A 23,277-nucleotide genomic window follows, 5' to 3' on the forward strand; every position below is an offset into this window, starting at 1 on the left:
GGGGGGGGGGGAGAAGAAAGAAACAAACATAACAATTCCTGTGACTGGTTTTAATGTAAGAAGTCACCTTATTAAGGGGGTCTGGAACCAAACCTTCAATATCTCTGAGATTTGTCTGTGTGTTTTAAAAGTACCTAAAGACAAATTAATAAGCATAAGAGCATTATATTATATTTTTTAAAGACTCCTTAAGAATAGAAAAGGAACCTAAATGTCATTTCCACCCCTAAAGTTTCTCAAATATTACAATAAAAACCTTTGTCCATTTCAGGATGAAAAGGTGACAGTGGCACAAAAGGGCATTCCTAGAACTCCTTCCCACATCACAGTTATACCAACAACTATAACAAGGTTTGGAAACCCCTCATCCAACTCTAGAATGAAACCAACTCTGGATAACAGTGCAGATAAGTTAATTTGCCAGCCTGAAAAATGTTACTTGGGACAAGGAAGCTTCATAGAGATTTGGAGAAAAACAAGTTAGCAACTAACACATGTTAACAGTCATGGAGGGATCTAAATGGAGGAAGCCAAACAAAGGAGAGACCACATACTGCAGAATTCTGACTATATGCCAAAAAAGGCAAATTTATATAGAGAGAAAGCAGATTAGTGGCTACCTAGAGCTGGGTCTGGGGATTACTCTAAATGGACATGTGGGATTACTACTGAAGAAATCAATATGTTTTAAAACTGATTTATAAAGATGATGTCACCATTTGGTAAAATTACTAAAATCACTGAGTTGTACACTTGAAGTGAGTAAAGTTATGCTATACAAAATATACCTCGATAAAACTTTATTAAAAGAAAAACTAGTTAGCAAAGTTATTCCTAGTAAAGGATCTATAAGGATGACCTTGCAGTAGACTCTCTCACCGCTGGTAGAGAGAGGAAAGAGCTACTCTGGGGTCTTCTGCAGTCAAACCGACCTTGAATTTAATGTTAACTTCACTATCTACTATGTATACATAACCAACTACTAACAGGAGCCCTGGTAGCACAGTAGTTGAACCACTCACCTGCTAACCAACAGGTCAGTAGTTGGAACCCATCAAATACTGCAGGATAAAGATGCCGCAGCCTGCTTCTATAAAGACTTACATCCTTCGAAATCCTATGAGGAAGTTCTACTCTGCCCCATAAGGTTGCTATGAGTTAAAATCAACTCATCGACAATAGATTATAAGCACTAACAGGGTAAGACTCATACGTGAAATCCCTATAATAATCCCTTGCTTATGAGACTGCTATACAGATGTTGCTGGCTCATCTATTCTATTACAATTAATAAAATTCGTGGAGTTATTAAAACTTCTCTGGTCTATACTGCCATAGTCACCTATAAAGCTTGAAAAGTAATTATGCTCATGAGATTTAAAATGAATATGGCATGCAAATTTAAAACATTTCCATGAATAAAAATATAACAGCATAAGAAGTGATCACAAAGTAATGATACATTCTACAAGTTACTCAGGAGTTCATAATCAAAGAAGCATATCCTCACATTCATGCTTATGTACACATAAAACATTGCATTATGAAAGCACTTACAGATTTCTGCCTTGACAATATTCTAAGGTTTATTTACAGTAAACTTTACCCTCCACAGATACCTGCTTTATTTACACCGAATTTTACAAACATCAATATTTCTGATGTTTATAGTAAACATTACTATGCATAAGTGAATTTTAATAGTATGTGGCTATTATATTATATTACAAATTTATTATATGTTATATTAATACAAATATTAAATGTTATAAAGATTTTAAATATTTTTAAATAAATTAAACTAGTAATTTTGAAAAGTGTTTAAAGACATGCCTCAAGTCACATGGCACAACTCCACATGAGATTCAGTTTTATGACTCCCCAGATTTCTTACAGGAGCACTGAAGTCCAGTGCAGAATCATCCAGTACGACTACTGTATGCCTAATCTGAGATTTCAAAACTAAACTCATTTCTGTCGAGTCTATTCCTATTTGTGGCAAGCGTGTGTTTCAGAGGAGAAATGCAATCCATAGGGCTTTCATGGTGGTGACTTTTGGATCCGATCACCAGGCCTTTCTACTGAAGCACCTCGGGTATTTGTGGGTTTTTATGTCAGTCTCTAGACCTGAGACTGTTTTCTCAACTGTGAAATGAAAATGTTATAATCTGCAATGTCACTGTTCACTTTCAGTTCAAAACACCCATGAAATATAGCCCAGATGACAGAAAAGCAAAGCTGCCACTCAAGTGGAAGAGATTTAATATTCCAGTTAAGTTTTTATCCAATGATGTTAGATTAATATTTTTCTTCAGATAATATTTTTTATTATATTTTTTCATATATAAAGGGAAAGCATACCATGCAAAATCAAGCTTACTTAAGATAAAAAAGCATAGATATAACCTAAATAACTCAAATCAAAGATAGAAAAAAATATTTCACTAGAAGATAAATTCATATAAGCTCTTTTCATACACTTAAACAATTACCTCTTTCTGTCTATAAATTTATTCAGGAAATAAAATGTCCAAATAAAAGGCAACTCAATAATCAATGCTAAGGACCAAAATCAACTTTTTCCAAAATGCAGCTACTATTTCCAGTTAAATATTCTAACAAAAATACCATTGCTACACTTATTTCAATAGCTGTCACGAATACAAAATAAAATATAAACTAACACATAAATACCTTGGCTTTGGTAATAATGTGCAACTTTTAATCTATGTGACTACTCTTTAAAGGGGGTATGGTATGCTAAGGGAGGGTATGTGTCTGTGGAGGGCCCAAGACATGTACATGTAGCTCTTAATTTAATCTAAAGTAGATTTTCCTATAGATCCAATACAGATTTGCAGTTATTAACCCAAACTAATGTTATGATTACCATAAAGGGCTGTGAACTATCACACTTCAGCAATAAAAAGATTTTTTATATCTCAGATAAAAACAAAACGACTTCAGGTATTTTTCTCAAGTGTGTGGCATAAAACAGACTAGATTAAGAGACACACATTGGATAGTTCCCTTCCTAAGATAATAAATTAAAATGTACAGAAACCACACTTTAACATATCATACTTACCAGCACATGGGAAGTTTCAGCAGTTTGCCATAAAGAGCAGTACTGAAAGAGGGAATCATCGGTACAGGTACGCAAGAAGATCCCCTACAATCCAAAGATGTCAGTCCTGCCTGGAAACCAAATATCTGAAACACACAAACAAACAAAAAAAGATCCATATGTTTTAATAAGCACTGGATGAAATACATCAGTTTCAATTTACTGTACAACAGCGGCACACTAAATGTGTTCCAATTCCTTTTCCACTTTCCAAACAACCAGCATTTTCTGTTATTCAATTTGACATTACCTAAATCAGAATTAAGAGATGTAAATAGTACATTTGTTTCACATTCCTGAAAGATGACTGTTTTAAATAATTTTAAATTCACACTGAAATTTCTATACATTATTTTCATTTGGTGTTTTATTGTCTCCTAGTATGAACATAATTTCCATGCACACAAGCAGCCATTAAAAATTTTTACATCGTAAAGAGTAAATTTAACAATTTAAAATAAGCATTATTTTATGAGTACAAAAGCATTAACAACTACAATCATCTTAAAAATGTTGTTTGCTTTCAACTTGCATTGTGCACACACAAAAAGAATCTTCAAATACATCCAAAATTGTTGCTTCTTTTCCCTTTCTTTCATGAAAATTATTGTGGTATTGAGGTTTTTATCTGAGCAAATTTGGTTCATGGCATATGGTTATACTTAAAATAAGCAGATCATACTCAAAAACTGAACAAAGCATTCTCTTAAATTCCTAAACAATCTATTTTTAAAATAATAATAACATCACATTTTATATTAAACAGTCAAGAACTAAATCTGTTATTTTTCTCAAGTTATTTCTAATAAAGAAGATAAACACATCAAACCAGAAAAAGTGAAACAAAGAAATACAAAACAATAAGTTAATGTTTTCGAATATCATGTGAAATCAGTTTAACCCATACATTTATCATTAGTATTATTTTTTATTCCCTGGGTTTATAAAGCATTCTGTTCTCTAGCTCTGCAGATTAATTAATATTAACTGTTAAGTTCTACCTTGAAACATGCTTTAAATTTCCTCATAACTAATTTTCAAGACAAAATCATTTTACTTAAAAATAATAATGATCGACTTCCTAAAAACTATTGTTACTTGTTTCAAAATTGTTTACTCCTATGTCAATCACCAAACTGACATACATCAAAACCTTTCTTCTAAAATTAACTTAAGAACCAAAAAAAGTATTAAGAACTACATTTTCAGAGGAAACTGCATTTCAATGAATTTAGCTAATTAGCATGAAGGAAAATGAAAGTGATGTACTTATTAATTTCTTTGAGTCCCACTATTGCCATTCTAGGACATTCACTGTACTGCCGGCATACAATAGTTGCTTTCAGGGGAAGTATTAACCTGCATATAGTAATATATTAAAACATATAAAAACTGAAGCAAAAATGTTTATAGCTATAATTCTGCTTAGAGATTATTTCCCTTCCCCGCCTCATTTTACATGTGCTCTTTAAAAGAAGTAAGTTGGAATTAACCCTAATGGTGGTGGATTAGGGAATTCGTTTTGTTGTTTTGGGTGACTCTAGGCTATTCTTTTAGGATGTTTTCACATGAAAGAGAAATGTAGTTTTACTGGTGGAAGGGTGGTGAGAAAGGTTGTTTCTTTTAATGATAATCAGGAAAATACTTTGGGGGGAGAAGAGCAAGAAAGGAAGGCGAAAATGGAAATTAAAGAAATTAAGGGTAAAATTGTGAGCTAATATGTGAGCCAAATAAAAGGAAGCATAAACTTGTAGTTCCTCCAATATATGTTTTTTTATGACATCACTTAATGACCTGCCCTTCTCAGACATGTAGACTGACCCTTTTCCCACATGTAAAATGAGGGGGTGGAGGTCAATAATCCCTACGCAATTTGAACTCTATAATTTGGTGGTCATTTCACATAGAAGTGTTCTAGCTCCATTCTTGTCCCCTGAAGATGTTTTCTTTCTAACATGTTTTTATGTTGCAGAATTATAGCTGTATTCATGAGGCTGTAAATCTTTTTAACGCCTACTTACTTCTAAACCCTCTAAATCCAGTCTCTATTCATGTGTTCCCTAAGATAAAAAGGAACTGTCAATTAAAACTAATGATAATCAAACTCTTCTGTTAGGGAGTTTCTTCCTGCAATAAGTAACCAAGTAAAGTAAAAAGACTAAAACCATAAGAGAATAATTTTCAATCACCCAAATTTTAACAATATGAAAGCTGTCATCAATCTTTCAAATAAATAAAATCTTTGGTAATATGTAACATATATTCTCAATTTTTTAAAAAGATCCATGAAAAATGGACAAATGATTTATAAAGACATTTCTCCCAACACACACACAAGTAACTAATAAGCACATTAAAAAAAAAGTTCAACACCATTAGTCATTTGGGAAATGGAAAGCAAAACCAGAATGCGCTAATACTTTACACCCACTTGAATGACTGAAAAAAATTCTTTTTAGGGGAAGAACAACAGAAACCAGAGGGAAAGGGAGACAGCAGTCAGTGTAAGATTTGAAAATAATTAATAATCTACAATCTATCAAGGGGCCACGAGTGGTAGGGGGCGGGGAAAAAGAGGAGCTGATCCCAAGGGCTCAATGGAAAGTAAATGTCTAGAAAAGAACAATGGAATATATGTATGAATATGTTGGATACAAATGATGTATGGATTGTAACAAGAGTTCTAAGAGCCCCCAATAAAATTATAAAAAAGAAAATGGAAATTTAAAAAAAATTCTTTTTAAAAAGTCAAGTCTTGATGTGAAAATAAAATGCAAAAATCGTTCATTACTGAATTGTCAAGGAACAACAATCCTTTGGAGTTGTATGAGACCCCAACAAAGTGATTTTTTTAAAATCTCCATACAACTAATATAAACGTTTACCATTTCACCTTATGAAAGGTTCCATAAGATCACTTTCAGATAGCCAGGGAAACCTGCATACTAAAATTAAAATAGGAGCACATGAAAACTTGAACACTAACGTTCGTAGTCATATTATTCACAATTGTCAAAAATGGAAATAATCCAAGGTCCAACAATTGATGAATGGGCAAGCAAAATAACCTGTGCCCACACAATGATGGACTATTCTTAATCAGGTCCCAAAAGGACCCACATACTGATTGATAACATGGGACAACAGGGATGAACCCTGAAAACGTTATGTCATAAAAGACCACCACTTGCGGTCCGATTCCATTTACGTGAAAGGGCCAGAATTAGACAAAGCCAAGGAGACAAATGTAGAAGAGTGGCTGCCAGAGGGGGAGCTGAGAGCTGGGAGCTGGGAGCTGGGAGGGAAATGGCCGGGGCTGCCCAAGTGCAGAGACTTTCTTTCCAGAGTGGGATATAACTGGCAGGCATGACAGTGGAGGTTACACAGTTCCGTAAATATGAAAGTACAAGAATGTCCGAAACCACTGACTTACATCTCCATAAATCTGTGTGTATATTAAAAAAAACAACTTTACAATATAGCTGAAGACAGATATAAAACGTTGCCTTGGAGTTCGTTCAAAGCCAAAGCAGGCCATGCGTTTCAGAGTAAAACTGTGCCCCATGGGGGTGCCAATGGCCCTGATCTTCAGAAGCCAACTGACTCTGAAGCCTTTCTAGCCTTTCAGCCAAGCACCTACCCTGTGCTGCCCCAGGGACTGCTACACCGAGCAGTGCCCATTTAGCTTGTTCAGCCCTCTCTACTAATACCTAGTGTCTGCAAGACAGAAAGAATTGAACAGCTGCCAAAGAATGAGCACTCGATCATCAGAATACTTTGGAAAGTTCGTGTATTGCCCAAAATTAGACCGAGTTCAACATTTGAGCTTATCATTCTTTAAGTACCTTTACTGAAATGCATTACTTATTATTTTTAAATGGAAGCAGAATTTGGCCAACCTTCTAATAATTCACTTTACACAAATGATTAGAGGTAATAAAAGAAATGTTTTCTTTTGTTATAAGAATTTAATATGAGGAAAATGGCTAAAACGCAAATGCGTTAAACCTTCTTTATAAAACATCTCACATAACAAGTTTATTTAAAGTATCCATATCAAAGTGCTCTTTCACACTGTTTACAAATAGCATGATCAACAAAAATGGCATATAAGACCTTCAAGTCATAGTTACCATTAACTTATAAGCATCAAGCTACTAAAAGCAACTAATTGAAGAAATGTCTTTAAAATCAGTACATTTATATTTTGTTTTTGTTGTGTTGAAATAATGATAAACATACCCAAATCATTTTAAATCACATTTCATGGGGTATAATTTCTGCAAAATTATAATTGTAGAAAAAATTTAACGTATTTGAAGCTACCAAAGATAACCAGACACTAACAAACATTCACATTCCTTACCTTAAGGTAGCAATGAGCATAGCAATAATGAAGCAGGTTATCAGAAGACTGGGAAAGGCTGCTGACCATATGTACCAACTGTTCAGCATACATTGGCACAGAGTGTTGCAGATTAATTTTATCCACCAATATCTGAATGGCTGGTAAAGGCCTAAGAGGCTGGAAGTTTGTAGTATTCATGAAGTTGCTCAAGTTCTAGAAAATAAGAGTGCTCATTTTGTATTTAAGGAGTAGACAAGGTTAATGTACAATGCCCTCTGCGCAAGCTTTAGACTTGCACAATTTTCAGAATATCAAGTCAATCTAGAAATAATGGTTTTCTTTCTTAACATTTCTCCTGCCTTAGCTAAATAAAAAAGAGCTTCCATTTTCTTTTCATTCTATTTTTCCACCAACTTTTTGAAGCCCTTCAAATAAATCTCTTATATAGTTCAGTGTGACACAAAGATTAAAGAATGTATATATAATGCAAAAATACCACTAACACCTTTCAGCTAAACCTCCTCCCTTTCTCCCTCCCCCCACCAATGAACAGAATCATATCATTGTCTCAGTATCTTAAAGGTATTTGCTTAAGCTCAATCATTCCAAAAGACTTGCCAGATATCTAGACCAGAGGATGTACAGTGGTACAGATAAGAGCTGGAAACACAGGGAACCCAAAACAGATAAACCCCTCAGGACCAATAATGAAAGTACCGATACCAAGAGGGGAAAGGGAAGGTGGGGGAACCGATCACAATGATCTACATATAACCCTCTCCCTGAGGGACAGACAACAGAAAAATGGGTGAAGGGAGACATCAGACAGTTTAAGACATGAAAAAATAATATTAACTTATAATTTTATGTATTTATAATAATGTATGGTTTTATATAGTTATAATAATTTGTACTCTTATTAATTTATAAATTATCAAGGGTTCATGAGGGAGGGTGGGGTAGGGAGAGGAAAAAGTAGGAGCTGATACCAAGGGCTCAAGAAGAAAGAAAATGTTTTGAGAATGAAGATGGCAACAAATGTACAAACGTGCTTGACACAACAGATGTATGTATGGATTGTGATAAGAGTTGTATGAGCCCCCAATAAAGTGATTTTTAAAAAGAAAGACTTGCCAGATAACCTAGAGCCAGTATTTTGTATTTCCCAACAGTTTATTTTATTCATATTTAACTATGAGACTAAGTGAGCTACTCCATTATCAAAGATATTCACACAGCTTGCAAGAGAGGAACATCCCTGACCCATCACCTGTCAATTAATAATTCAGAAAGTGAAGGCTCATAAAGTCCTTAAGAATCCCATTTGGTGTTTTAAGTTACAGAACCTTCCTGAGCTTACAAAAGAACACAAGTAAGTCTCAAACTATCCAGAGTAAATGCTCAGTTGCAGTCACATAATCCTCACCCTGTTCTAGCAATAGCTCACTTGAGGGGTCCGTTCCATCTGTGATTCTCAATGAGGAGGAGTATAACCTTCAATTTGAAGTGAAAATATATAGAATGAGCAGCAGTTTAATGGTTTAGTTTCTCCATCTTTCATTGTTACATTGAGTGAAATGTGGTACTGGAGTTTAATTGAATGGATTTTAGTTCAAGAGAGAAGAGAGTCAGAGAAAAGCGGAAGAATCTCCAGGAGGCAGACTGACATCGTGGCTGCAGCCAGGAGCTCACGCGGAATGACTGAGAGCATGATGCAAGAACAGACCGAGAGAGAGCGCCACACTGCTGAGGGTCAGACTTGACTCAACCCCTGACTCAACAGCAGCAAATGACGATGGAGTCCTGATGGCATAAGTGGTTAAGCACTTGACTGCTAATTCAAAGGTTAGAGGTTCAAACCCATTAACTACTCCATGGGAGAGAGATGTCACAACAGTCTGCTTCCATTAAAAATACCCTCGTCGGGCAGTTTTACGAAGTTCTGTAGGGTCACTATTAACCACAATCAACAGACATGGGCTTGGATTTTTTTGTTAACGATGGCTGCTGTTCATTAAAAATGATAAATCCATGGAGCATCTCACCACGTGAATGAGTCTGGTGGGCAGTATGCTGAGTGCAATAAATCAACTACAAACGGTCAAATATTGTATGGGACTACCGTTCTAAAAGGTCAATAAAAGATTTACACATAGGAACATTCTTTGATGATAACCACATATGGGAGGGAGTGAGAGAGAAAAAGCTCTAATTAGGAAGACCGAAGAACAATCAATGCATTTCCAATGTGGTGTTAACGAAGAAGAATGAAAAGTATCCCAGACTGCCAAAAGGTCAAGCAAATCTACCTTGGAAGAAGAAGGGCCAGAATGCTCCTTAGAAGCACGGGTGACAAGACTTTGCACTACGCATTTTGAACACACTGCTAGGAAAGACCAGTCCCTGGAGAAGAAGGGTCTCAGTGAAGCAGAAAGGCAGAGAAAGGAGGAAGGCCCTCAACCTGACGAACACGGTGCATTAACGGCTCCCACAGAGGGACAATTGGGAGGAGAAGGCGCAGGACCAGGCAATGTTTCTTTCTGTTGTGCACAGAGTCGCTATGAGTCAGGACCAATTGGATGGCACCTAACACACCCACACCACCACCACCAAGAAGGGCATATGCTAAATTTGTTAAGGAGAAAAACACAACACAAGATGGGGGAAGTGAACACAACATAACCAAAGCAAAGAAAGACAATGAAAGGTATGGAAGAGTAAAAGGCAACCGTAATAAATACCGTTAGATACACAATCTGGTAACAGCAGCAGTAACAAACAATAATTTACCAGCCCTACATAAGTAGTTTCATAGGCTGAACAGAAGAGGAAAGGTGTGTGGGAAAACACCCGTGTACATATACAGGATTCCTACACAGCTATTTACACAAGCTAAAAATATACCCATGAATATAAAGAACATACAGGGAGCAGTCATGAAAATCTCTTAGCCATAAGCACACATTTCCCAATACTGAGATACTGGACTTGAAGACTAGGGAACATAATCTCGGGACAACTAGGTCAATGGTCATAACACAGTCTATAAAGATAAGTTTCTCCATCCTTCTCTGGTAGATAGTGACTGAGGTCTTAAAAGTTTGAGTGGCTATACAAGTTACAACTATTGTTCTCTTTCCAACCAGAGCAAAGAACAGTGAGAAAACTAAAGAGTCAAGGACACAATTAGTCCACAGGACTGAAAACCCACATGATCCACAGCCTCCAGTAACCTGTAACTGCACAGTGTTCTGCTACCGACAACCACCACTCTGACTGGGTTCACCATAGGAAGGTACTAAATACAGAGTGAGAGAACCCGGTAGAACAAAATTCCATACATAAAAAGGCCAAACTTATTGGTCTGATAGAATGTGGTGAAACCCTTAGACACCTCCCTTTGACCAAAACCCGCTCTGAGAGATCAGCCTTTTAACCACATAAAAAACAGGGATATAAAGTGCTTCATCCACTTCTTTTCTTCTTTCAAAGACGCGAGCCCCTGCCTACACTGGTTCTTCTTCAGTGCCCTCACACAGAGACTTTCTATGCTATACAACTTTTCCCATTGTTATCTGCAGAAGGGACAGTCCAATGTCAGTTTCAACATCAGAGTGGGAATCGGAAGCAAAGTCAGGCAAAGCTCTAGGTCATGAAATACATTAAATCCAAAAGACTGAAAGATCCAATTAGCTACAAGTTATAAAAGAAGGGAACCAGTGGTTAAAGAGTGAAAGCCAAAACAGAAATTATAGAATATAATGGCATATTGGTTCATTAATTTCCTCCACTGACATTTTAACTAAAAGATCGCTCTATTCAACAATATGGTAACTAATTATGAGTGGTCATTAGAAAATATACCATAAGAAACTATCATATCATAATTCCTGACCCAACTTCCATAAGTGCTTATTTCAAGGGACAACACATTTTATCTCTGTAGTCATCAACCTTATATGGATATCAAAAGAAATATAACAAAGTAAATTTAAAACAAGGTAAACAAATTTTAAAAAATAAGGAGGAAAAACTTTTATATGTATAGAAGGCATACTCCGAAAGGAATACATTGTATATGGATTTTTTTTAATAAAAGATCACTTTTGAGGACTCTTATAACTCTTATAACAATACATACATCAAAATCAAGCGTATTTGCACATGTTGCCATCATTCTTTTATAGACAGTTACTTTCTACTGAGACCTTGGTATCAGCTCTTTTTTCCCCCTCGCCCTCCCCTGTACATGGATCTTAAACAAACTTTAAGTAAAAAGTCCTTATTACTAATAACAATCACCGAGTTCTGTTCAAAATGGTTTGCCTGTTATTATGTCAATGAATTTTCAAAGCAGTGCTAGGAGTTAGTTACTGTAGGATAACTGCTCCATGCCAGCAAGCTAAAGTAACTTACGCATACCACAAGACCACACAGGCAACCCTCCAACTCAGCACACTGAAGCTTTGGTGGAACATTGTGTCATAATCTAGCACAAGGAAAGCTAAGTGGTCTCAAGAGGAGCCTTCCTATCTTGAGGGAGGCTGCCATGAGACAAAGGAGCCCTGATTAGGTACATATTGGGCTGCTAAATGATGAGTCAACAGTTCTAATATCAGTCATATTGCAAGAGAAAGATATGGATTTTCTACTCCTGTTAAGATGTACAGTCTTGTTTTAAGCCTGACTTGAACAATTAAAACTTGTCAGCAGATTTCCCCCTATGAAGCATGCTAGACCTGATCTGGTATCCAAATTCTTACATATTTTGGGATTGTATTGTTTGGTTTGGTTTTTGATTGTCCATATTAGGGGGTATCCCAGGAGTGTTTTCATTGGGGTCACCCTCTTGAAGTTGCAGTATACGTTTTTTCATCTTGTGGTATATGAAAACCAGGACTGATGAAACCATGGAGTCAGCAGGTGGAATAAGGGTTTTGAGGGGAGGGGTGGTGGTGGCAGGGTGAATGGGTGATGATGCCAAGGGGTCCATACAGAAAAAGAATGTTTGGAACTGATTGGGATAGAAATGTACAATTCTGCTGACATGATTAAACAATGAAATTATTTGATATATGTATTAATCCCAAAAAAATCTAATAAAAATAATTTTAAAAAATATTTACAGCATTAGAAATGCTAGAAAGTAGCTCTGTTCTGCGCTATAGGATCTCTATGAGCTGGAATCAACACAAAGGCAAAGGCCATAGGACAATTTCTCATTAGTTTCCCTTACTCAAGTGAAGGGCAGTTTGCCACCTCATCTCCTCATAGCCCAACACCAGGCTAGAAAACTGTTCTGCTACAATGTGGAACTCGATCCTCACCAACCAGACACCCTCACCAAACACGGTGCAAGTCATTAAGCCCCTTTGGTTTTGGTGTCCTGTGGAAAAGGGTCATGGTGGGCCAAATCCATTACTGCTCTTACTCTTGTAAATTTACTCTGAATCTAGCTGAGCTTGTTCTGTCTGGAAAGCAAGGCTTAAAAGTATAATTGTCTTGAGTGTTGTCCAAATCCAGTACCACTGGGTCAATTCTAGTTCATGGAGACTACACAGGACTTGCGAGACTGTCCATCTTTAGAAGAGCAAACAGACTCATTCTGTCCCATGAGCAGTTAGTGGGCTGGCAGCACGGGCCCCGTGGTCAGTAGCCCTCTGCTTCTCCACGCCACAGCCCCACCAGGGTTCCTGACAGGTGCCACCATGAATACAGATGTTGACTCCTCAGCCCATGCTCAGCAGCATTTCTTCATACAACCCTTCACCAAAGTTTAATTTTTAAGAACTTTATAGAGATTTAAAATTACTTTCTAAGAATTAGCCATCATAATTGTTTTTATTTCATCAAGGACAACTATAGAAGCAGTTATTCTTTTATGCAATCATTAGCCTCTGACAGTACCACAAGAACAACAAATAACGCATATGCATGGGGACAGGGATGGTGAATATCAAAAGATACCTTTTCTCCCATAAGGACAGGTAGCAAATGGCCTAGCAAATTGAATTCAGCCATGTAAACTGTGCAGGTACACTTGAGAAGAGTAACACTTGTAAATCGAGTAGGGAGATATTGCTCAAGAGATGCCACTTCATCGGGATTCAGTAAAGTTTCGTTTTCATCCTTAATATCTAATATAAAAATAAATATTGCATGATAAGTCATTTTAACAATTTAATTAAAGAACATAGAAATTAATCAATTCTTCCCACAACTGAAGGTCAAATTTCATTTTTCTTGTGAACAATGAAGCAGTAACAAAATAATGTTTCTTTTAATAAAATAAAATTACACTATTCTAGAATGTGTACATATAACAAGACTTTGCTATAAAAGAAGGAATAGCTTCTTTATCTTAAAGCACTTTTAAGAAACTCATTTCATTCTTTAAAAGAGTAACCTATTGTCTTGATCAAAATCTCATCGATACTTGTGAAGAGAGAAAATCAAACTGGGAGAAAATATTTTCAATAGACAGATATATAGACACAGCTATCTTCACAAAAGGTGTATACACACACACACACACACACATTTAAAAACACCCTCCAAAAAAAATTAAGAAAGAGACAAACAAAAAGGAAAATGGGCCAAAAACACTTGAACAGATTGAAAACACTACATGTTGCCAAGCATTTAGAGCAGAGGTCAGAAAACTTTTCCTGGAAAGGCTAAAACAGAAAATATTTTAGGTTTTGTGAGTCAAAATGACTTGCCTCTGTTACTTAAGCACAAAAGCAGCCACCAACCACAATTAAACCAATGAGCATGGTTATGTTCCCAAAAAATTATATTCACAGAAATTATTATTAAATTTCCATATACAGTTCATATGTCACAAAATAAGATTATTTTCTGTAGGTGATGTAAAAACCAATTCTGGTTCATGAGCTGTCCAAAAACGGATTGGGGCAGATTTGACACACAGGAGCTTGCTTGACCCCAGATGAGAACTAAAATTCCTCCACACTAGTGTTAAAAAGTGCAAATGGTCCAGCAACTTGGAAAAACTATTTCAAAATATTTAATAAAATTGAGCATGTATACTTCTTCCATGCTTAGATACTAACAGAAAACACAAACATGCTTACCAAAAGACACCCTAGAAGGTCACTCAAATCCCTATCCAAATAGCCAAATCCTAGAAACCACTGTTTGTGAGTTGAACAGTGGCCCCCAGAAAAGTCTGTGAAAGTACCAATCAAAAGGTTATGCCATTTGAATGCGATATTATTTGGAAACAGATGGATTACCTGTACCCACCCATTGCCACTGAACCGAGAGCAACCCTTTAGGACAGAGTAGAACTAACTGCATTGTGGGACTTCCGAGAATTAACATCTGCCACACCTTATTCTAGAGAGTAGCTGGTGAGTTTGAACCACCCACTTTTCTGTTAGCAGACCACTGCACCACCACGGATCCTTTACTGGACTAACAATGGGTCCTAAATAACAACCAGTGTACTTAGAAACTAAAAAAAAAAAAAACTCGCTGTCATCAAGTCAATACCAACTCACAGGAACCCTATAAGACAGGGTAGAACTGACTGTTTCTGAGACTGACTGTTTATAGGAATAGAAAACTCTTTCTTGCACACAGTGGTTGGTGGTTTCGAACTGCTGGCCTTATAAATAGCAGCCCCAATCATGAAAACACAGATATACATGGAAGGCAATAGTGTGAAGGATGCAGAAATTGGGAGGTGCACAATGAAACTGGGAATGGTAACAATTCCCAGCAATGAGAACTGCCAACAATGCTAACAATAGACAAGGATTCTTCCCTTGAGCCTTCAGAGGATGCCTGGATTTCTAGCTTTCAGAACCAGGAGAATACATATATCTGTGGTCTTATGCCACCCAGTTGCTGGTACTTGGTTGCTGCAGCCTTAAGAAACAAAGACACTAAATACGTTCACCATCAACAATAGAACGGAAAAGTAGGTCTATTCACACAACAGAATGCATTTAAAAAATGGGAATTATCTATAACTATAAAATAGAAGTGAATTTCATAAAAATGTGAACTAAAGCCTAAAAAAGAGTGCATACTGTAATTTCGTTAAAATATATACGAATATAAGCAAAATTAAATCAAATCTATGCTATGAGAATACTGGTTACCATTAAGGTCAGGTAGTGAAAAAGAGGGCCAAAGGAGACTTCCTGAATCTGATATTGTTCTACTTCTGAGTCAGTTAGTGATATGCACATGGTTAAGTTTGTGTAATTAACAGAATTAGACTCAGGTTTTATGTACTTTCCAATATGTACACGTCACTACATTAAAAAGCTAAAAATGCAGAACTCCTGCTACATAGAAAATGTGTGTGTACACCTTTTTCCCCCCACATACAATGCACCTGGGTAATAATACATCTATGCATATAACCCACATATTACATAGAAAACATATGCAAACACATTACTTAGATTAAAATGCTGCATGCAAATGTAAGGTAGTCGCCAACTTACACAGCTCTGATATACACACATTTCAACAGTCCTGGTTTAGGTTAAAAATGCCAATGCATAAGCAACATGATTCAAATTGCAGTTAACCCTGTACATAAAATGTTATTGCATACAGCATAAGCTTTGCTGCTAGTCTTTCAGTCAGTAAATCACTAAGTGAAAAAATAGTATTATCATCATTGACCACTCATTTCGCGTCTTTTAAAATGTGTCTAGAGATTAGTTACTATGCATCTGTTACTTAAATCCATGCACAGACAACAAAACATGTCACTGCGTTGCATCCATATATCTCATGAAAAATTCACATGACATTTTATCCCCCAAAATGGAAATCAAAGTCAAGAATTGGCCAAGTTCAGTAAAAAAACAAAAAATAAGGTTGCTGGATGTGACATTTGAATTGCACATAAATGGAACCAACAGTGAAAATACTGCCATTGCACTACCCCTAGAGAAGAATATAGCCCCAGGGAAATCTGTTTATTAGCATAAATCAGGGGGGGAAATACTGTAATAAGAAAAGACAAAGATATCCCAGAGGAAATTAACATTAGTTCTAAAAAAGTTCACATTAAAGGAACTCACAATGTTTTTCATGACCTTTAAAGGGAAACATAAAGTGTGAAAGCTGATCCAAAAAGAAAGGCATATGACAAATTGCCAGGGCATACAAAAGAGAGGGCCCCCTGTCACCTGTTATGTTTTAAAATGAATGAGTTACAGCTAAGTATCACTCAAATGATTCTTAATATTTTTTTTTATTCTTAAGATTTTTATGAGCACAATTTAATGATTACTTTTACTTTTTTCTTTTCTTTTTTCATAACTTCCGTAAGGAGCCCTGGTAGCATAGTTGGTTACATATTGGGCTGCCAACTACAGGTTATCAGTTCAAAGCCACCAGACATTCCTTGGGAGAAAGACGAGATTTTCTACTCCTGTACAGAATTATGGTCTCAGTAACCCACAAGAGTGGTTCCACCCTGTCCTTCCAGGTCACCATGAGTTGACATCAACTCAATGGAAGTAAGATATATTTATAACTGACAGGTTTCAGCTTCCACAGTCCTTTTAATGGTTACAAACTACCAAGCAAGGTGAGAACCATCTTCATGTGAAAGTAGAGTTGGCCAGCTGACTCCTCATATGCATAATTTTTGAGATGATGAACAACTTCAAGTACAGATGAATGCACTTCATATTGTTCTTTATTCTATACACAAACAAATAAGGAATGCTGATGGCATATTGGGGTATACAACAGGCTGCTAACTGAAAGGTCAGGGGTTCAAACCCACCAGCTGCTCCATAGGAGAAAGATAAGGCTTTATGTTCCTATAAAGATGTACAACCTCAGAAACCCCTGAAAGCAAGGTAGTTCAACTCTATCCTCTAGGGCAGTGGTTTTCAACCTTCCTAACGCCATGACCTTTTAATACAGTTCCTTGTGTCGTGGTCACCACGCAACCATAAAATTATTTTCCTTGCTACTTCATCACTGTAATTTTATTGTTATGAATCGGGCAACCCCCGTGAAAGGTTCGTTCGACCCACAAAGGGTTCGCGACCCACAGGTTGAGAACCGCTGCTCTAAGGCCACCGTGGGTGGGAATCTACTTGATGCCAATGAGTTGAGCAGAGTTGAGTTGATTCCAAAAATACAGTATGAGTCCAGTGGAGCAGAGATTGATCATCATCCTGGAGAAAGCATTCTCCTCTTCTTTCCCTTAGTAATAAAACCCTCTGAATTTCAACTAAATATTTGGGCTCTTTCAAGAGACAGTATTTTCCATCATCCCCTGCAGCCAGGGAGGTAAGTCATGGTCAATAGGCAACAGAGCCATTGCTTTAAAATAAAACTGCACACTTAACCATGGCAATGAGCCAATACAGACTATGCAGATGAGATATAAGCTATCTTAAAAAGTTGCAGACTAACAAGAGAAATTTGGATCTACAAAAATGTCTTAAAGCAGAGTCTCCCTATCTATCTAAAACTTTTCAGAGAGTTGACGGAAGGCTCACTCTTATAGACTCATCAAGGGTGGGTTCCTTTAAAAATTATTCAACCATCACTTCATAACCTAAATAAAATGGCTTTCCCCTCTCTTCCTCACTTCTGGCACACTCTTTTAGTTTTCCCTCATAGTACTTATCAATGCCTAACCCTGTATCAAATTAATTTGTTTCCTGTTTGCCTACCCCACAAAGATTTACAAAGAAGACCAGAATCCTCACACTGGACCAATCGGTAACAATATGAAAAATGCAGAAAAGGTTAAGTTGTCAAGGATTTTGTCTTGCTTGGATCCACAATCGATGCTCATGGAAGCAGCAGCCATGAGATCAAAAGACAGGCTGCATTAGGTAAATCTGTTGCACAAGAACTCTTTAGGATACTAAAGCAAAGATATTACTTTGAGGACTGAGGTGCACCTGACCAAAGCCGTGGTATTTTCAATTGCCTTGGATGCATGTGAGAGTGGGACACTGAATATAAGAAAGACCAAAGAAGAATTAATGCATTTGAAGTGTTGTACTGGCGACGAATACTGAAAGTACCACAGACTGCTTAATAAGCAAACCTATCTGTCTTAGGAGTAATATGAACAGAGTGCTCTTTAGAGGCAAGGATGGCCAGATCTCGTCTTTCGTACTCTGGACATTTGGTAAGGAAAGACTAGTCCCTGGAGAAGGACATCATGCTTGATAAAGTGGAGGGGCAGGAAAAAAGAGGATGCCCTTGTAAGATGGGTTGACACAGTGGCTGCAACAATGAGCTCAAGCACAGGACATTATGACGGGGCACAGGACCAACAAAGCAGTGTTTCTTTCTCATGTGCATGGATTCACTATGGGTCGGAACCAACTCAATGGACCTAAAAACAACATAACTTTGTATAAATTACTTAAAGAATACATAAAAAGACATTACAGACAGGCAAAATATAAAAGTAAGTTGTCAAAAATGATAGAAATTGGATTATGTAATCTTTCACTCAACTAGCAAGATTCAAATTTTAGCCCCAAACAAACCTGGTTTCAGTCTGCTATATGGTTCATATTCATGTTCCAAGGCACAAACCATCATTTTCAAAATCCTATGCACTGCACTGCTATCAAGGCGTAAATCAAAAGGACCTACGACAAGATTTTTGATAGACTTCTCCTGAATTGTTCCCAAATCCTCACTTTTCCCTGAAGAAAAGTCTTGTTGAATTGCAGAACCTAGAAAAAGTCAGATTTCATATTAATATTTTATGCATTGCTAAGATATACCAACCATATATTTTAATGTCATTCTTCTCCCATGTTTTTAACTTGTAACTGAATTCTCTAAAACCAATTCTCAATTATCGGGATGCACAGTTCTGTTGATCTGTAATTTTCTCTATACAATAAGATTTTTATTTTGGGGGCGGGGAGTACATGGTTCCTGTTATCTATTTAATGTTATAAGAAATACAATAAAAGCAAACTATTCATTCTTCAAAACATATTCTACAATATCTAATTGACTTACAGTCAACAATTCTATGTGAATTAGAAAGAAACACTTTGGATAAAGCTGAATTTTACTTCTCAAGTATGTACTGACTAATTCTGAAACTTAAGGGGTTTGGGCTAACATGTAAGCATAGATATCACCAACATACAATCAAACAAAACCCATTGCCATTGAGTCGTTTCCAATTCATGGTAAACCCACATTACAGAGTAGAAATGCTCTACAGGATTTTCTGGGGTATGACTTTTCCAGAAGCAAACTGCTTCCTGGTAAGTCTAAATGGCCAATCCTCCAGGTGAGAAGCCAAATGCAAGTCCCTTGTTTCACCTAAGGACCTTCAGTATATGAAGAGGCTTTTACAAGTTCATGGAAAAAACAAAATTAAAAGAAAATGGAATACCTCCCCATCTACTTTTTGAAGCCCCCTTAAATAAGCTATAAGCTTATTCAAAGCCATAAGAAAGCATGAGATTATCTCAGAAGAAAATTAAGAGAAACATGATTCTAGGTATTAATCACTGAGAATATCAACATTTAGAAGTCAAATATAAACCAAAAAATAAGGCTGAAAATTAGTGTTCTTTCAGTATTCATTTAGCAAAATTTAGTAATCCTTCAATAACAACTCCTGCATGAAGTCTTTATTATCTTGACTTCTCATATCTATTTATAGTACAATATTTAACATGCGGTTGTTGTTAGGTTTCACTGAGTCTGATGACACTCATAAGGCTCTAAGTACAACAGAACCCAACACTGTCAGGTCCTGTACCAACCTCACAATCATTACTATTTCTGAGCCCATTGTACGGTGGCTTATATGGTGTTGTGACGCTAGGAGCTAACCCACTCGTGTTTCATATAAAAGCAGTGTTACATCTATGGTGGACCACTTGCTAACATGTTAAAATATGAATATAATAAAAAAATAAGATTGGAGGCTATAATCTGTAGAAGTTATTTCTACTTTTTATTTAAACCAAACATTAAAAAATAATGATCTATATAAGCCCTGAAATGTACTTAGCACAGAAAAAGGAAACATTGATTCCATTTGACAATCTAATGTAATACGAAGGTGAATGTTAAGGATACAAATTGGGTCTGTTCCTAACTTTATCTTTACAAATTTTCAGATTAAGATAATCTAATGTAATACGAAAGTGGATGTTAAGGATACAGATTGGGTCTGTTCCTAACTTTGTCCTTAAGAATTTGCAGATTAAGATAATCTAATGTAATACGAAAGTGGATGTTAAGGATACAGATTGGGTCTGTTCCTAACTTTGTCTTTACAAATTTGCAGATTAATCGGATCAAGTAGTTAGGGCTTTTATTTAGCCTTTAGTGAAAGAAAAAGTGCAAAGTCTTTCAGTAATTTAAAAGTTGCATGCAAAGGTGATTGTGATGAAGAATTTATTAGGGTTGGTTCAATCATTTCAAGTGAGAACAAATTTAACTAACATCAAAGTGGGGATTCAAAGATGGACACACCCTGCTCAAAGAAGGTGATGGCCCCTCACAAGTGGCAGCCACATACACCACTTTGGACTGTATGGCTCTCCACAATCCTGCCATAAATCCAGCCCTTACATCTGGCTCCTAACAGGGCTGACAAGGCCTCTCCCAAATCTCGCTTTCCAGGGCTTTGACCCACAAGCTTTCCCATTCTGGTTACAAATGAATCACCCAAAATATATAAACCTTGAGCTTTTCTTACTTCACTTTGCCAGCCATGACAGACTGGCTCAAAACCCTGAATTAAAAGACAAGTAGTCATGAGTTGGAATAGACTCTAAGGGAGTGAGTTTGGGATTTTGTTTGGGATTTTGTTTGTTTGTTTTTTTAGTTTTAGGAGTTATCCATAAATTGAACATTCATAACCTAGAGACTGTCTATACTGAAAGTTTAATCTTTGGTACATATAAGAATTCAAGTTAATTACACAAAATACCTTTCAGTCTTGTGCATAGCTACTCATGGTGGCCATATATTGAGTTTCCAAAGATTAAAAATGCCCAGAATCTAAGAAAATCATATCATGACATTGAATTTAAACTACAAACAGTACCAGAAGATAAATTAATAATGTACAACCAATCAAGAAGCAACTAATTCTAACTAAACTTTGCGTCTGTTGTGCAGGAAAAAGTAAACATCCAGGAAAGAGCCAGTACCTATGCCTGTCATGTTTTCCATTGTATACAAGTAATCCATGTAACAAGCCCCAAACCTTTGCATTCCAGCTATCTCAGTGTATGTCTCCTGCCAAGGCAAACAGAACAAACATTAAATATGAAAGACAAAAATTTTGAGTTTAAATCTCATAGGTCAAAAATCAGTCATATATTCATAAGCATAATGCACATTAATTCAAAGAATTACCAAAAACACAAGAAATTAGCCAAGAATTCACTTCTAACACAGGTAACTTTACCTGTATTATAGATCACACAAAATAACATCTGTATCTAGTACACATTTTGACCACTTCATCAATAATGTTTGGTTGATAAACTAAATGAAGTAGATAACAAACTTTTGACCTTTATTACCATCACAAATCTATCTAATACACTAAAGCTTCCAATATATGTTATCCTTAAATAATTTACCACCCTTACATGAAACAGTTCAAAATCTTATGGTATATTAAACTATTCAAAACATAGGTTAATTAGGCAGGTCAACATTAAATTCTTCCAACTTTAAATTAAATGTTACTAAATTTAATTAAATAAAAATAAAATTAAATATCACTAAAAAATGTGTTTAGAAGCAAATGATTCTAGTCCATTAATCTTCAGCAATCCTTTTGGAATATTTCACTTTATTCCCAAAAGAAACACGTGATTACCTCACATCAAAAAATCAAATGATACTAAGAAATACAAATAAAAATTAATTTATACATCTCTTCCCATCAAGCCCACATCCCCCAAATTAACCAATATTAGTAGAATTCTGTATGTTTCTCCATGAAAAGTTCAAAGATAGAAGAGTGATAAATTGTAGTTGCATACTACATAAAAGTAGAGTCTCACTGCGCATATCTCAAAGCTTCCTAAACACAGAAGCTACTCCAAAGGCATTCTAAGTAGTATCCCATTGAAACTTAGCATTCAGGAGACATTTGAGAGGAAAGATACGTCTTCAAACAGGCCCATCTAAAATTTAGGTTGTAAATGGAGCCTACCGTCTGGCTCAAAAGTGTATTATTCTCTGACCTGGTGATGAGCAGCATCTAAGATAAATTCTGCACGTGTGCCATTATTTTCTGGGCTTCGGTAATCAAACAATGAATTGGTAAGGTATGTGAAACCTTTTGTACTCAAATCTTCACCACAAATGAAAAAACAAGCTTCCTGAAAACAAATGCAAAAAAATTAACAAGTGAAAAAGCTCATTACACTGTTACAGAAAATAAAATCTTGGTAGGTTGTTTTTTATGAAATTTGGTGGGGGGAGGGGGGCAGTTGGGGATTGAACGAGGTTTAACACATATTCAATAGTCAAAAGAAATCACAACCCAAAAAACTCAAACAAAAAATCACTACAACTTAAGTTTGTATGGTTAAAATGAACTCAAATGGGCTATTATAAACAAGAAAAGAGAAACAACCAGAAAGTACCGCAAACTAACTTTTCAAATGTTAAAAGCTACCAACTTTCCATATTTCCCTGAACTCTACAACTTGTAATAGGGAAAAGCAAGTAACCTCCTCTCCTATGCCCAGGACAAATATAGTCTAACACATTTCACACAATTAAAGATTTCAGTAAGCCCATCAACATACACGCATCCTAT

The 23,277-nt window shown here is 36.2% G+C and overlaps 1 protein-coding gene across 1 annotated transcript in view; it reads right to left on the reverse strand.

The window, feature by feature from the left end:
* The window catches only part of VPS13B (vacuolar protein sorting 13 homolog B), an 809,204-nt gene that overhangs the window by 702,816 nt on the left and 83,111 nt on the right, over positions 1–23,277 (reverse strand). The window contains exons 10-15 of the mRNA XM_004697697.2: positions 22,697–22,834; positions 21,647–21,734; positions 18,998–19,189; positions 13,443–13,612; positions 7,494–7,688; positions 3,089–3,213 (exon numbers count right to left, since the gene is read on the reverse strand). Of these exons, the coding sequence (XP_004697754.1) occupies positions 3,089–3,213; positions 7,494–7,688; positions 13,443–13,612; positions 18,998–19,189; positions 21,647–21,734; positions 22,697–22,834 (908 nt within the window). The remainder of the gene's footprint in view (positions 1–3,088; positions 3,214–7,493; positions 7,689–13,442; positions 13,613–18,997; positions 19,190–21,646; positions 21,735–22,696; positions 22,835–23,277) is intronic.

Source organism: Echinops telfairi, unplaced genomic scaffold (assembly GCF_000313985.2).
Source record: "Echinops telfairi isolate 266 unplaced genomic scaffold, ASM31398v2 ScPeMD7_1;HRSCAF=3_0, whole genome shotgun sequence".
Lineage (NCBI taxonomy): Eukaryota > Metazoa > Chordata > Mammalia > Afrosoricida > Tenrecidae > Echinops > Echinops telfairi.